Raw genomic sequence first — 17,515 nt, 5'->3', positions numbered from 1 at the left:
GGGAGGGGAGGGATGGGATGATGGGGTGATGGGTCATTGGGGGAGCGCACCTACCCCCCTTTATCCTCTTCTTGAAATTTAAAATCAAGTAATTGTAAACAAAACAAATATAATTTATTAAAATTGAAAATATTAAATATTCATTTGCGAGAATGTATAATCTTTCCCAGCAATCTTCTTCAGATGTCTTGTGATTTCGAAACTCAGACACCATATTCTGTTTTGAAACAAAAAGTGGATAATAATTAGGTTTTATAAAGATAATTACATGGTAATATGAGTAAGCCTCGTTGACCACTGAATTAACACACCAGCCTCGTTGACCACTGAATTAACACACCAGCCTCGTTGACCACTGAATTAACACACCAGGAGCCTGTCATCCTTTCAAGGCCAATAAAATGAATTCCAGTGTACTGGCAAAACCGCGTCCAAACTAATGATGCAACCAACATAAGACGACATTCTAAAGAGAGAGTGATATTAATAATAATTCAGATACATTTACCTCCAGAAAATCATGTGTTGTACAAGATTGCTTCAACAGCTGATGTTGTGTGATAGTGCTGAAAAAAAAAAATAATAAGTCAAGGGTATAGATGAAGAGACAGACAGAGAGAGATACAAAGAGACAGGGAAAGCAACACACACACACACACGCACACACACACATATATATATATATATATATATATATATATATATATATATATATATATATATATATATATATATATATATATATATATATATATATATATATATATATATATATATATATATATATATATATATATATATATATACACACACACACAGACACACATACACACACATATATATATATACACACACACACACGTGTCTCACCATTGGTTTAATTCATTCGAGATCAGAGGCCGTGATAAGACTTCGTGCCAGTCATTATAAATGTTTTTCAATTCTCTTCTAAAATCATTGACCTCTTCAATAAGAGCATTAATTTCATGCACCTCGTCGTGATATGTAAACTCCAGTTCTTCCAACGACCTGTCAGGAAAATTTTTTTTTTTTCGCATTATCATGATTTAATTTATAATCAATTGCTTCATCGTTCAAATAGAAAACCATACACAAACTTACCAACTTTGTAGTGAGCTGTTGTCTTCATCGGAAGAAAGATCGCTCATGTCTCAGTTGTAAAAATGAAAATCCCGTCTGGCAGAAACTTTGTCTGGCGAATCACTTATTAGACAACATGAGGAAATTACCTAATCGTTGGGTGTAGCCACAGGAAATGACACGTCGGGTGAGCAGCATGGAAAATAACTGGGCGATTATATTCTCAAAACATACTGAAAATGCCCTAAAATGGTTTTGATTCAAATGTTTTCAGTTCGTGTTCTGAGATAAAATATAAACACGAGACCTTGTCTCACAGAATAGTTCCTATTTTTTCACAGCATGACTGTCCAAAACCACTTCCTCATTCACACAGCACGACCGTGTCAAAAAAACACTTCCTCATTTTCAGGGCATGAACTGAAAACATTTGAAACAATTAACTATAATCTCAAAATGATATGTGGCTCAGGAGGTGGCCAGATGAGATCATTAAGAGAAGTTTATCATTTCATAATGGCACAAAAGGGGTATCTTAAAAAATATAAAGATTCAAATGTTTTGTTTGTCAATATTTTAGATGGGGATTATTGTGCAAAGAAAATTAAACTATTGAAGGAATTTGAGAATGAACAAATCTTTATAGGTTCAATGAGTGAGCTGTTCAACCCCCAGGTGTTCAATTCAATGAGGTTCAACCTCCAGGTTAAAAGGGGAGACAAATAAATATACCTTGGGATAGCCTGGTTATATATATATATATATATATATATATATATATATATATATATATATATATATATATATATATATATATATATATATATATATATATATATATATATATATATATATATATATATATATATATATATATATATATATATATATATATATATATATATATATATATATATACCTACAAAGCCTGGTGTTGGCTAAGCCTGGTGTTGGCTTAGTGGTTAGGGTGGCGGCTTGGGATCCCAGTGTCCTGAGTTCAAGCCCCGTTGGCTGCTGAATTAACACCAGGGGGTTGACTCAGCCTGTCATCCTTCCGAGGTCGGCGAAATGAGTGCCAGTGTACTGGTCCCGGTGTATGCCCCGGTTAGAATAGGTGTACCATATCCCTGTGTGTCGTAAGAGGCGACCAGGGTTGGCGTCAGGAAGGGCATCCGGCCATAAAACATTGCCTCACAAAAAGCCAAACCCCTGCACAGCAGGGAAAAACGGATAAAAATGGGGTTTATTTTGAGGGAAAAAAAAAGGGAATCGCTGAAAATCCCCCATTCATTTACATGGGGAAAAGTGAGCCAGAACCAGTATATCCACCCTACTGACATGGGTAGTTGACTACCCAATAGAACCTGACGCGATTGGCCCGTTCAATGGGGAATGACCTGAGGATTAAGCACAAGAAAATTCATGATTCTAGCTTCAAGGGTTAATGCTGCAGATTGTTTTTTTAGTTAAAATATCCCAAATTTTGAGGTTTTTCGGCCATTGCTGGGCAACGGAGGGGTCCGTAGCAACGGTTCTTTCTCACACATAACTAGGACATACCATGAACCTACCATACCAGTTTCATGTATATCTGACTCATAGTCTCTGAGATATAACGAACTTCGTTTTTTTATTGTTTTTGACCAGGGTTCATTCAAAGTCTCTCTTCTCCGACAGTTTTCATAGGATCCGGCTGGAAATTTTTGACAATATGCCTTAATGTACTGCCCACAGTCGCTCGTGGCCCGATTTTTGATTTTCAAAAAAATCAATTTTTTATGATTTTTCTAAAATTTCAAAGTCCCGTTGCTGGGCAACGGTGGTGTCCATAGCAACTGTTCTCATTTGCACACAACTCGGTCATGGTATGAGCCTACCAACCAAGTTTCATCGAAATCGCCATTGTATTAACTGAAATCGCCATTTTAAATACTGATAAGGGTAGAACAAATCTCAAATGTTTTTTTTTTTTTCGACGAGATCGACTTCCCATCATATCGATGGAAAAAGTGATAATAAGGGTAGAACAAATTTCAAAAAAAAAAATTTTTGGAATTTTTTTTTTTTCGACGAGATCGACGACCCAACAAACATATCGACGACCCAACAAACATATCGACGGAAATACTGACAATAAGGGTAGAACAAATTTCAAAAAAAAATTTTTTTTTTGAAAAATTAATTTCTTTCCGACGAGATCGACTACCCAACAGACAAACATATCTACGGAAATAATGATAATAAGGGTAGAACGAATTTCAAATTTTTTTTTTGAAAAAAATTTTTTTCCGACGAGATCGACTTCCCAACAGACAAACATATCGACGGAAATACTGATAATAAGGGTAGATCAAAAAAAAAAAATTTCCCGAAAAAAAAAAATTCGAATTTTTTTTTTTCGACTGGATCGACTACCCAACAAACAAGTCGGTAGGCGGACATGGGTAGTAGACTATCCAATAGAACTTGACGTGATGGGCCCGTTCGTTGGGGAATGACCTGAGGATTAAGTACAAGAAAATTCATGATTCCAGCTTCAAGGGTTAATGCTGCAGATTGTTTTTTCATTAAAATACCCCCACATTTTGAGGATTTTTGGCCGTTGCTAGGCAACGGAGGGGTCCATAGCAACGGTTCTTTTTCACACATAACTCGGACATACCATGAAACGACCATACCAGTTTCATGTATATCTGACTCATAGTCTCTGAGATATAATGAACTTCGTTTTTTTTTTATTGTTTTCGACCAGGGTTCATTCAAAGTCTATCTTCTCCAAAAGTTTTCATAGGATCCGGCTGGAAAATTTTGACAATATGGCTGAATGTACTGCCCACAGTCGCTCGTGGCCCGATTTTTGATTTTCGAAAAAGTAAATTTTTTATGATTTTTCAAAAATTTAAAAGCCCCTTTGCTGGGCAACAGTGGTGTCCATAACAACAGTTCTAATTTGCACACAACTAGGTCATGGTATGAACCTACCAACCAAGTTTCATCGAAATCGCCATTGTATTAACTGAAATCGCCATTTTAAATACTGATAATAAGGGTAGAACAAATCTCAAAAAAAAAAAATTGAATTTTTTTCGACTAGATCGACTACCAACATATTGACGGAAATACTGATAATAAGGGTAGATCAAAAAAAAAAATTTTTTTTTTTTCGACGAGATCGACTCACCAACAGAGACAGACAAACATATCGACGGAAATACTCATAATAAGGGTAGATAGATTGACTACCCAACAGACAGACACACACCCATAACGAATATGGTGGTCACTTCATTAAGCGTGAACCAATAGTACAGGGCTAAACACGATATACAGTCTATCCAAGTTGGGCCAAAAGTCACTGAAGGTTTTCTTCTTCTTTTTTGTTTTTTTAATTTTTCTTTTTTCACAGATAAAGAAAACCAGGTTTTTACAGGGAATAATAAAAAAGTTCGCAATCATTTTAATGTTCGAGAACAACCATCAGAAAACACGATTCGGAACTTGATTACTCGTTTTGAGTGAAAAAGGTCTGTTCATGACTCAACCCACAGTGAAAGGCCCAAAAACAAGTCGTACTCCAGAAAACATTGACCGTGTTAGGGAGAGTGTAAACTACAACTCAGAAACATCAACTCGTAAACGTGCAACTCAGCTCGGAAGTGAAAAATTTACCAGAAACGTTGTTGCAGCAAGATGGAGCTACGGCCCATTACATACTGCGAGGCCAACAATGGACAGTTTTGGGGAACCGCATCAGGTCAAGATTTGGAGACATTAATTGGCCTCCACGTTCACCAGATTTAACGACCACAGATTGTATTTTTGCTGTCGGGGTACCTTTAAGATTGCATACATGTAAACAAGCCACAGACACAAGAGGAATTGAAAAAAAAAATTCCGAGCAAATTGCAGCAATTGATCATAGAGTTTTGTCCTCTGTTATGCATCACGTTTTGGAAAGAGCAAAACTTTGTGAATAAGACAATGGAGGCCAATATTTTTCACAAATAATCAACAACAAAAAAAATTATTGAATTAAACTACCATTTGCAATTTATTTAAATATTTTTTATTTTAAAATAATAAAGTTATAAAATTAAAATGGCACTCGATAGAGCGCATACCTCTGCCATGTAATGCCTGATCAACGAGAACATATCGGGCCCAATACGTTTTTGAAATATCATGTTGTGCAGTACTATATCGCTTATAGCCCGATCTCTCTATGGTGAAGATTCACTTCACAAAATTATAAGATCTGCAACCGGATTCGGATCTTCAACAGAATTGAAACAGTTATGTCATGTCCACAACATGTCCACAAAATTTCATCCAGATCCGTCCACAACTTTTGAGATATCCTGCACACAGATAAACAAACAAAGAAACAGACAAGCCAGTAGGCGACATGGCTTCTCGCTCGAGATGGAAAGCTGGCCGACGCGACTCGCCGATATTCATGTACATGCTATCAATCAATTTAGCACAATAAATATTATTATCACAGCCCTCTTAGTTTGCGCCCAGAAACCCGCCTTGTGAAATTTCAGGCATGTTTCCAAAGAGACTCTAATAAATGGCAGCCCCGGTAATTCCATTTATGTATTCGCTAAAGATTTTATTTTTTATATGATGCTGTAAGACATTCTCCTTGGGCACAAAAAAACAGGTCCCTCGGAGGTCCAGTTTCAGAGGTATTGATTTTTTTGTACAGTCCACAATAAGTGTACAATGTACGATAAAGTATTTTAGCTGTTGCTAAGCAACGGAGGTGTGCATAGCAACCATTCATTTTTGTGTACATGCCAGCCACATTGTAGACATTTCACCCAAGTTTCATCAAAATCAGACTCTTTCTCTTCGAGATATTCGCAATTAACCGTTTCTGAAATGTTCGACATGGACTCGCCCAAAACCTATCTCCTCCTACAAATATTTTTTGTTAGGGCTGCAAATTGGCATGAAGGGAGCGAGATAGATTGCGCACAGAACTCGAAGCTTCGATTTTTCGATTTTTGTTTTGATTTTTTTCGATTTTTTGACCACTTTAAAGGGCCGCTATGCCGTTGCTAGGGCCCAGGGTCCCATATTCGAAAGCACACGATTCCCAGAAATATTGGTCCGACCTACCAAATTTCATTGGAATCAGTTGAATGGTTTAGCCCCGAGGCTTGACCAAAGTTTCACGGACAGACAGGCAGATTGAAATGTTCAGAATAAGGGTGCTCTAAGAGCAGCCAAAAAACATTCAGAAAGGGGTGAAAACATAACCTCCTCACTTTTGGTGGCAGAGGTTAAAAAGAAAGCGTTGTCACTTTTATCCCACCGTGTCAGGTCAGGTCAGGAATGGGAGTATGTGCCGGAGCAGCGTGTCGCTGTGTCCAATTTCCACCGTTATTCCAGAGGCCTCCATTTGGCCATCCCCAAAGGCAGATGCCTGGCCCATCACATCTCCTTGAGATGCCGATCAACCTGCTAAAACCACGAGGCACATGGTCGGCCCATTGGCCTCCTCCAATCATGAGGCTCCCTCACTGAGATAATTTGGTGAGCAGGATCAGCATCAGGAAACCGAGCCACACATCCATACTGCTGCAGCTGATGCTCATGGACTATGCAGGTAACAAATCACATTTGAGTCTCTCTCTCAGCAACCGCTCATTGGACGCAAAGTCCGACCAGTGATAGCGAAGGATTCTCTGTAGAGAACTGTTACCAAAGGAATTAAGTCTCCATCTCAGATCCCTGGTTTGAGTCCAAGTCTCACATCCGTAGAGCAAGATTGGAAGCACGAAGGACCGGAAGACTTGGACTTGTGTCCTCCTGCACAGGTATCGGCAGCGCCACACCCCATGATCCAGTGAGTCCATGATTCCCCAGGCCGGACCCAGGTGGCTATTGACCTCTGGTTCACAGCAAGCAGAGACATGAATATCTCTACCAAGGTAAGTGAATATCTCCGTGACCTAAACATCTTCACCACAAACAGCTACAGACAAGATAGCAGCATCCAAGATGTCAAGAAAAGCCTGAATCATTGTTTTGACACATGAAACCCATCACGCCAGTGGCTTCGACTTCTCCGTCAGCACCTTGAACGCCCCCAATAGGATATCCAGATGACTGCATCATCTGTGAAATCAAGGTCATAGATCTTGACATTCCCAAATGATGCACTGCAGCTCGATCTCTCCGAGATCCTCCCCAGAAACCAGTCCATACAAGCGCATGGGGTGGGGGGGGGGGCAGTACACACCCCTGATGAACTCCAGTAACAACTGGAAATAAGTAGGAGATGGTATTACCTCATCTCACGGCACTCTCAGTACTAGAGTGTAGTTCAGACATCAGATTGATCCATTTTAGTGGCACCCCACGATGACCAAGACTCCTCCAGAGGGCATCCCGATTCACTGAATTGAACGCTTTGCAGAGAACAACATAGGCTGCAAGCAACCCCTGCCAAAACTCTCATCTGCATTCAGTGAGGACCTGAAGGGCATGGATCCGCTCAATCGTTGACCTCTTTTGTGTAAAGCCTGACTGATCTGGGCATGAATGCTCAAGCAGATGGTGGTGAACCCTATCAAGAGTTATCCAAGCAAAGACCTTGCCCGGCACTGAGAGCAGCATCACCCTCAGTAGTTGCTGCAGTCCTGGCAATCACCCTTCACTTTCCAGATGGGGACAACAAGGTCCCTCTTCCAATCAGTTGGGATGATGCCTGTGTTCCAGGCAGAGCATATAACTGCATGCAACGAGATGAGTACAGCATTTCCACCAGTCTTGAGAAGTTCAGCATGGATGGCACAGAACCCAAGATCTTTACCCCATTTCAACCAGTTCACCTCAGTCTGTGTTTCCACAAACGAAGGTGGATCACAGTTGATTGGAGGGTCAGTAAAAGGGTAGGAACACCCCCTGACATCTAATGCAATAGCTGGTGGAACAGCCTGGGACAGCTGCTCAAAGTAACTGGCCCAGCGGGCCGTCACTTCAGACTCCTGTGTGAAGAGCCTACCACCCTCTGCTCTAACTGCAGTACACCGAGGGATGGGCTTGGAAGAAGGCAATGGACGAATTCCCCTGAAAGCAGGATGAGAATCACTTTACCACAGTTGATGCTCCACCCCTTCACAGATTCCTTGCACATAGGCCTCCTTGTTCACCCTCAGTGTATGTCCAGTTTTTTGCCTGAACTCCCTGAACAGATCATCTCTGCCATTCAGCCTGGCCCTGCAACTCTTGTCAATGGTCTCCATTGTTCCTTGAAAGACAAAAATTCTTCTTCACCCAATGGTGGGTTCCAAGACATCCACCAGCAACATCAGCGACGATGGTCTTGAAGGCACTCCACAACTCTTCAGGATTCTCTGAAGCACCCAGACCCCCCAAATCCCTACACAGCTTGTTCCCAACTCCTCAGCTACCCTCTCCTCCTTGACTTTGCCAACATCCAACCTAGGCTGGGATTGTACCATTCTCCCAGATTTAAGCTGAAACTTCAGAGTTGTTACCACAAGTCTGTGGTCGGGATTGAGGAACTGAGTACCATTCGACCCTACAGTTCTGGATTGACCTGCAGCGACCATCAATGAACACAATGTCAATCTCCTTTGCCGCACCACCAGCGTTAGAATACCAAGTCCAGCGATGAACTTGTGGGCGCTGAAACCATGAACCAGCCACCCTAAGTCCATGACTTCTTGCAAAGTCAAGGAACTTAGTGCTATTCTGGTTCATAGTTCCTGACCCATGGGGACCAACACACACCTCATAACCATCCCGATCAGTTCCAGTCGATGCATTGAAATCCCCCAAGACTACAATAACATCTCACCTGGGGCACGGATCAAGTGCAGACTCAAGCATGGCATCGAATGCGTCCTTCACTGTGAGATCACTCGCCTCAGTCAAAGCATAAACAGAGACCAGGGAAACGACATGCAAGGAGTGATGAATCCTTAGCCTCAAAATACACTCGTTGACCGGCGTTACCTCAATTGTCATTGGAGTCAGCTTATTTGACACAGCTACAGCAACTCCTTGGGCATGGTAACCATCAGAATGACCAGATCAATAATAGGTGTAACCACACGCCATGATCTCGCCGCAATCCGGTCTCCGAACCTCAGAGAGTGCTTCAATAGCGATGTTCAAACACTTGAGCTCAGATGATAACAGAGACAGGTAACCATCCTCTCTTAGGGATAGGATATTCCAGGCACCCACCCGAGGGCCTGCTTCAGGTTAACCCAAGAAGACCGCTGTCTGGTGGACGACACCTCAGCACCACCCCAACTCACACTTCCACATTCTGACCCGGGAAAAACCCGTGGTTTTTCTCCTATTATCAAAGAGTGGGGGTCTCGAAGGCTTTGCCACAATCCCGTCATCCGGTGAACCGTCCTGCGGAAGGAATCTGCACAGGAGTGGTTTTTCAATTTTGCAGTGTAAGTCGAGCTCTAATGACACCATGTATACATCAGGAAATTTCAAAATGTTATTGGCGGATTCGAATGAAACTCAGTGGACAGGTTTGGTGTGTGACAAGGACGAACTGATTAGATTTTGGTGATGATCCGGATCTGGATCTGACTACTAGAATTTTTAAAGTGATTCTTCACCGTTGAGAGATATGGCCAAAAACGATATACAGCACGATATCTCAAAGAGTTGTGGACAGACTTGGACGAAACTTGGTGGACAGGTTGGGTGTGTGACAAGGACGAATTGATTCGATGTTGGTGAAGATCTAAATCCGGATCCAACTACTGGAATTTTTAAGTGATTCTTCACCATTGAGAGATAGGGCCAAAAATGATATTGTACTTTATGTGTAGCATGATATTTCAAAAACGTATTAGGTCCACTATGTTCTCATGGATCAGGCATTATGTGACAGAGATATGCGCCCTACTGAGTGTCCTCCTAGTTTCGTATGTGGAACATGACTGAGTGGCATCACGTCATTGGCAGGAGGCGAAGCTGTATCGCTATTGCAACGCCTCCTGGAGATTTGAGCAGGAATTTGTAATTTTTTCAGGGTACCCGAGACGGCTCGCCTACTCTTCACGAAGGACACCATGAGATCTTTAACATCCACCAACTAATGCTGGCAGACGGTACATCCAGTTTAACATTCATCCAAGGGACGGAGCGCAAGTCGATGCCTCGTCCTGCCTGCGAGACACCAGGATGGCAATTTATACCTGGGCCGAGATTCGAACCCAGCCAGGCTCGACTGCACCCGGTGCACACCTAATGCCCCAACATGGGTCACTCATTTCACCTTTAGTTGCCCTGACCATCAGGGGCTTATGAACACCTGTCACAATTCATTCCTGATGCAATTGGCACATCATTGATTTGAAAAGGTTCCACACCTTTCAGCTCGTTCATATCTTCGAAACACGTTCGTGTTTTCACTAATCCATAAAGTAAATCAAAATCTCAAAAATATCTTCGGTGCTGTGCTTGCTGCTCCCCTCAGAGTACTTACAAGCAGATACAGGTAATGGAGGTCAGGAGCTGGGAATTGTCCGTTGCTTACGAATGTATTTTCAGGTAATAGTACACTAATGTCTCATAAACATCATTGTCCCACATGTGAGAAAGGCACAAGGGAGCCCATGAGTCCAAGATCATCATGATACTTCCTGTCTTCCCTGTTATCCATTATATTCTCAGGTCGATTAACTACATAGATCAGGTAACCCCATCAATGTCTCCTTCCTAAGTGTAAAATGTCTGCCGTCTGCATTCATTTGCATCCCTCCCCTCCCCCCCCCCCACGACACAAAATTCTCATGAAATCGATGAGAATCTCATCAGGTCTGATGAGAAACCATCGGAGGTTTTTGTAACCCCCCTCCCCCCTTTACCCCCTCCACCTCCACTCCTCCCTTCTCACAACTCATCATTCTTTCTTTCATCGAACATCTCTCAAGTCCTTGGAGCGAGATGTACCTTTCCCTTGAGGTTTTCAAGGTGAGACATTCAAGACGTCGCATCACGAGTCTGCTTTTAACATTGGTAGCAATGTTGTCCATCGATTCACATATCGACATTTAGTATTGACTATTGATAATAAATAAATACCGTATTGTGATAACACCTCCGAGTGAACGTGGATAAAACGAGTAATCCACAATTTTATAACCATAATCACGAGTTTGTGCTGAATTCAGGATGTATTATGTATGATAATTATTTGTGTTTAAACGTGATCGTTTACTTGTTTTTCTCCTCGTGTTGTATTCACGTTCATTTTGCTGTTCGTACAATATGTGTCTTTAAAAAACACACATTATTTACCTGTCGATGTCCGTTCATCCAGTGTCCCTTTCGTGCTCGGAGTTTTATATCATAATCACACTCTTGGGAAATCTCCGACTTAAATCGTGTGTGTGTGTGTGTGTGTGTGTGTGTGTGTGTGTGTGTGTGTGTGTGTGTGTGTGTGTGTGTGTGTGTGTGTGTGTGTGTGTGTGTGTGTGTGTGTGTGTGTGTGTGTGTGTGTGTGTGTGTGTGTGTGTGTGTGTGGTATATATACAGGGGGCTGCAAAAGTAGGTAAACAGTAATGAAAAACAAAATGTATTTTATTGATTATACAAGCATATCAATAATAACATACCAATAATAAATATAACAATAATAAACATATCAATAATAACATACCAATAATAACATACCAATAATAAACATATCAATAATAAACATAGTGTTACGAATTCCGCGCCCGCCGGCGTGCGATCGGCCGCTTGACTCGAATGGCGGCCGCCTCGCCCACCGGAACGGACAATTCAGTCGTAACCCTCTCGGAACAACGCCGGGAGCTAGTCATGGGTGGGGGTTTAACCTCACCACAATCGTGCCAATTGCCCACCCGCGCAGGATAGGGTTGCTCGCCAAATTAGATCGACCTAAGTACCTGCGCGAGTGGTCGACCGGGCGATTGTACCTCGCCGCAGGTCGACTTCGGACATGAACCGCTTGAGCGGCTCGTTCCATGCTGCAGGGATAATCGAGCGGAGTTATCGTCGACCTCGACGGTTCAGATTGGTTACCGGGTGTTTTAAACCCACGATCAATCCCTTACGTGATGCAAGATGGAACTTTCAAACAAGGGAAAAGACGAAGCGAAACGGGAAAACAGTTCAACAAACGAGCACTTTATTACACACACAGAGACAAGCACGTATTCACAGCCATACAGTAATGCACGTATAACAGTCAAGACAAAATGCAACAAAAGCAAAATTACAATGCAGAGCTTCAACCGAATATAATTATTTACAACACTTAAACAATTATACTTGTCGAACAGCGCCACCGCATTCACTCAAAAGCAAAGGAAACGAAAGCCACCCTCACAGGCAATGAGGCAGACAGGTCCGTGGACCAAATGTACGTGGATCCTGGAGGAGCGGCCAGGTCCATGAGACCGAGAAGGTCTTACCCACCTCCTCGTGACGCGATGGCGGGCAAGCCGCAATGTCCGCGCAGCTGCGCCCCGACTCCGTGCCCCTGGCGTGGTCGGTGAGCCCTCTCCGGCGTGCTCCACGCAAGCACGGTTTTGTCGGCACCACTGTTAGGGCGGGGAAGGAACGGGTCCACCGGCACTCTCTCAGCGCGGATGGGGGAGAGGAGAATTGTCGATGGCCAGGGTCGAGCGAGGGGAATGGCTGGCTGGCTCGAATCCCGCGAAGAGACGGCACCAACGACGAGACGAGCGACCCCCACACGACAACCTCGATGACGACCTCCGTCTTCACTCGACCAGCCCGAACTGCGTCTTCACTCGACCCAAACTCAACCGCCGTCTTCACTCGACCCGAACTGAACTGCACTCGACCCGAACTGAACTGCACTCAACCCGAACTGAACTGAACTCGACCCGAACTGAACTGAACTCGACCCGAACTGAACTGAACTCGACCCGAACTGAACTGAACTCGACCCGAACTGAAAAACTGCGCGAGTCGCCTTGTGCTCGCGTCTTTATAAGCCGGAGGAGGAGCCTGTATGCAGATTTCAGGATCAAAACGCGATTGGAGGCGGGGCCACGCCACCCTCTGTTCAGCCATTGGCGTGGCAAAAAGGGGCGTGAGCCTCTTTTGATCCGAATTCTCTCTCGTAAAGAATCCACGTTCATCACGCTTGGAGGCAGGGCCATACCGCCCGATGCTCGCCCATTGGACTCAGAAAAAGGGGCGTGAGCCCTTCCCGATCCGAATTTCTCCCCGAGAGGAACGCATTCGTACCTGCGGCTCGACGCATTCGGCATCAATTACCGAATGGGCCTTGGACAGCGCGACGTTTAGTGTTGACTGGTGGGTGTGGGGTCGATGGTTGTGGAAGGAGAAAGGCGAAGGTGGTGGGGGGTTTGCTGTGGTGGTTTGGTGGTTGGCGGGCATCGTTTGGGAATGGCGGTGAAGCAATGTTTGCGGGATGGAGTTGTGGAGGTAAAGAGGCAAAGGTGGTGGTGTTTGAGTTGTTGGCGGCTTAATGGTCGAAAATAACAATAGGGAAAGAAAAATGGCTAACTCAAAGCATCGCAGCCCGGATGAATCACACATATTCCCTCTATACAACGGGTTTGGGCTAACTACACATGAACTTACTGATATACCTCACCTGAGGACCCTTTATGGTGTAATGCGAATTTCCACAACGGTAACAATATCAATAATAAACATATCAATAATAAACATCAACAATAAACATATCAATAATAACATACCAATAATAAACATATCAATAATAAACATATCAATAATAAACATATCAATAATCACATACCAATAATAAACATATCAATAATAAACACATCAATTATAAACATACCAATAATAAACATATTAATAGTAAACATATCAATAATAAACATATCAATAATAAACATATCAATAATAAACATATCAATAATAACATACCAATAATAAACATATTAATAATAACATAATAATAAACATATCAATAACATATCAATAATAACATACCAACAATAAACATATCAATAATAATCATATCAATAATAGCATACCAATAATAAACATATCAATAATAAACATATTAATAATAAACATATCAATAATAAACATATCAATAATAACATATCAATAATAACATACCAATAATAAACATATCAATAATAAACATATTAATCTCGTATTAATGAATGAATTCTCGTATTAAATGAATCCTAGCGCCACTATTATAATACTGGTAATACTGGTATAATCCTTACTGTATACCTACTTTTCAGCCCCCTGTATATGTATTTACAGTATATATATATATATATATATATATATATATATATATATATATATATATATATATATATATATATATATATATATATATATATATATATATATATATATATATATATATATATATATATATATATATATATATATATATATATATATATATATATACATACATATATATACCTCTCCCACGTGTGTGTGTGTGTGTGTGTGTGGTTTCCTTTCTGGATTCTTACAATTTAACCACTATACTGTGGACGTGCACATGTTTGTTTAAAGCAGTGTGACCCTTCCCAGTTTACCAATTCCTTATCGGTTTGCTCCCTCCCCCTCCCATCTCACCCCTGACTGATGTTCTCCCCCCCCCCTCCCCATGTCATCCCTGATTGGTGTGTGACCCTTCCCCCAATCTTCTTGCTGATGGTATGACCCTTCTTCCAATCTCATCCCTGATTAGTTTACCACCCCTCCCCACAATATCATCCCTGATTAGTTTGCCACCCCTCCCCCACAATCTCATCCCTGATTAGTTTACCACCCCTCCCCCACAATATCATCCCTGATTAGTTTACCATCCCTCCCCCACAATATCATCCCTGATTACTTTACCACCCCTCCCCCACAATATCATCCCTGATTACTTTACCACCCCTCCCCGACAATATCATCCCTGATTACTTTACCACCCCTCCCCGACAATATCATCCCTGATTAGTTTACCACCCCTCCCCACAATATCATCCCTGATTAGTTTACCACCCCTCCCCCACAATATCATCCCTGATTAGTTTACCATCCCTCCCCCACAATATCATCCCTGATTACTTTACCACCCCTCCCCGACAATATCATCCCTGATTACTTTACCACCCCTCCCCGACAATATCATCCCTGATTAGTTTACCACCCCTCCCCCACAATATCATCCCTGATTAGTTTACCACCCCTCCCCCACAATATCATCCCTGATTAGTTTACCACCCCTCCCCACAATATCATCCCTGATTAGTTTACCACCCCTCCCCTACAATATCATCCCTGATTAGTTTACCATCCCTCCCCCACAATATCATCCCTGATTAGTTTACCATCCCTCCCCCACAATATCATCCCTGATTACTTTACCACCCCTCCCCGACAATAGCATCCCTGATTACTTTACCACCCCTCCTCGACAATATCATCCCTGATTACTTTACCACCCCTCCCCGACAATATCATCCCTGATTAGTTTACCACCCCTCCCCCACAATATCATCCCTGATTAGTTTACCACCCCTCCCCTACAATATCATCCCTGATTAGTTTACCACCCCTCCCCCACAACATCATCCCTGATTAGTTTACCACCCTCACCCACAATATCATCCCTAATCAGTGTGACCCTTCCCCCAATATCATCTCTGATCTTATCTTCTTGTCCCCATCTTATTCTTGATCGTTGCACCACTGCCGCACATAAATTGTAGAGCAACTTCTCACATTTCAGGGTGCGAGTACGTACGGGCAAATTTTGAAGGCAAAGCATGGATTTGTATGATGTGTGTGCGTTCCGCAGATTGAATCCAGGTGTTCGGTGCTATCACGTTGCTGTTCCAGCAAACCCGGCACGTTCGAGCAACCAAAGAGTCTGAACGGAGACCGGGTGTTTTATACCCATGTGGTTGCCTATTAAGATTAAAATTTTCCCAATCCACGGACATTCCCCGGGATCACTTTCGATGCACGCAAGTGTTTTGCTATCCGCTTTCGAGCCATCAAGGTCACACCCCCACGCACGGTTACACCGAGCATCGGATTCCATTCCACGCCTCGTTTTCAGGCCAACAATGACCTTTCTTAGCAAACATCTGAAGGTAGATTTGTGAGCCGTCAAACACGCGGCCATCCCAGGATTTGCAGGTCAAGGCAATGAGGAGTGTTGTTGGGCATAAAGGCAAAGACGTGTGTCCTGAGCTTATTTTTACGCAAGTTTTCTTGCAGACACGTCACAATGCAATTCCGTCTGCTGAGCTGAACGTACCGCAACCACCTGTTTCAGGAACATTTTTGTTTTGCAAAAGAGCAGTTTGTACGGTGTTTGGAGCAAATCCCGTTTATATAATAAACGTCACAATCGTCACCAAGACACCGCACAAACCCAGACGTGAGCATCTCGGCTTTGTGGATTGCTGAGTGCATGGCAAGTTCAGTATTGCTGTGTTGCTCATCAATTATTATCATTCACACACTGGGGTCGTTCAAACGGGTCTCGAACAGGATACGCACAATAGTCCCAATGCCATAGCAATGTCATATCAGCCGTCACATTCACGGAAGGTACAGGTACGGGGACGTCGGTCAAAGCACCCGCACATGTGAACAATGGCCGAGCGGTGATTGGAAAAATTGAAACCTCGTGCAGGAAAGTTCGACTGCTGTGCAAGCCTGAACTGTTTTCATTCCAACAATAGGATGACGACGAGTGCAAGACAATACGTCGGCATGCCAACGATTGACAGTTTCATTACAATTGAAATGCTGACAAATGATGACCGGAATCTCGAAAATACGAAGCCCGTCCACGTCTGCTTTGAACTCAAACTAAGCTGGACGAAAACGACAGTTAAAGAAAAATTGTACATTTTATTCACTTGAGCTCTCCATATTCTCATAATAAGGCTTTGTTGAAGTTTTTTTTTTGGTATACACTGTCGAGGTTCGTATAAAACCTAACACACAGAACGTACAACAAGAGGAGCAGGTGACAAGAGTGGTGGGAGAGGGAAGGAAAAAAACAGTGTGGAACAGAGACATGAGATCTTTGGAAGGGAGGGGGATGGGGTGGGGTACAGAGGGTAAACAAAATGGACACTACAGGGACGTTCATGTCCTTACATGACAAGGACCTTCAGGATGGAAAGCAGGGAATTTGGAGGAGGTCCAGGGTTTGGGGTGGATTAACGGGGGTAAAAACAGATTGTGGTTTTGGATGGGGTCAGATATGAGATGGTGGTGAACAGCTGTTTTGAAGACCTGGAGGGAAGAGTGGGATTGAAGAGAGTGTGGGAGTTTGTTCCAAAGTCGGGGAAAAAGAGGAAAGCGAGAGTGAAGGTGAGCAGTGATTCTTGATGTTAGTAGTTTTACCAGATGGGGGTTG

General features: G+C 42.6%; 1 protein-coding gene across 2 annotated transcripts in view; it reads left to right on the top strand.

The window, feature by feature from the left end:
• The window catches only part of LOC147022247 (uncharacterized), a 173,744-nt gene extending 157,222 nt beyond the window's left edge, over positions 1–16,522 (top strand). For both annotated transcript variants that reach the window (XR_015061126.1, XM_085892935.1), the window contains exon 3: positions 15,935–16,522. Coding sequence is in view for 1 of the 2 variants with exons in the window: in XM_085892935.1 (XP_085749061.1) it covers positions 15,935–16,051 (117 nt within the window). In the remaining variant the exon portion in view is untranslated. The remainder of the gene's footprint in view (positions 1–15,934) is intronic.
• The last annotated feature ends 993 nt before the right edge of the window (positions 16,523–17,515 follow it).

Source organism: Eptatretus burgeri, chromosome 8 (assembly GCF_056783735.1).
Source record: "Eptatretus burgeri isolate ZD-2024b chromosome 8, Ebu_testis_v1, whole genome shotgun sequence".
Classification (NCBI taxonomy): domain Eukaryota; kingdom Metazoa; phylum Chordata; class Myxini; order Myxiniformes; family Myxinidae; genus Eptatretus; species Eptatretus burgeri.
Note: the sequence above shows the minus strand (reverse complement) of the source record. Positions and strands in the feature narration are given on the sequence as shown.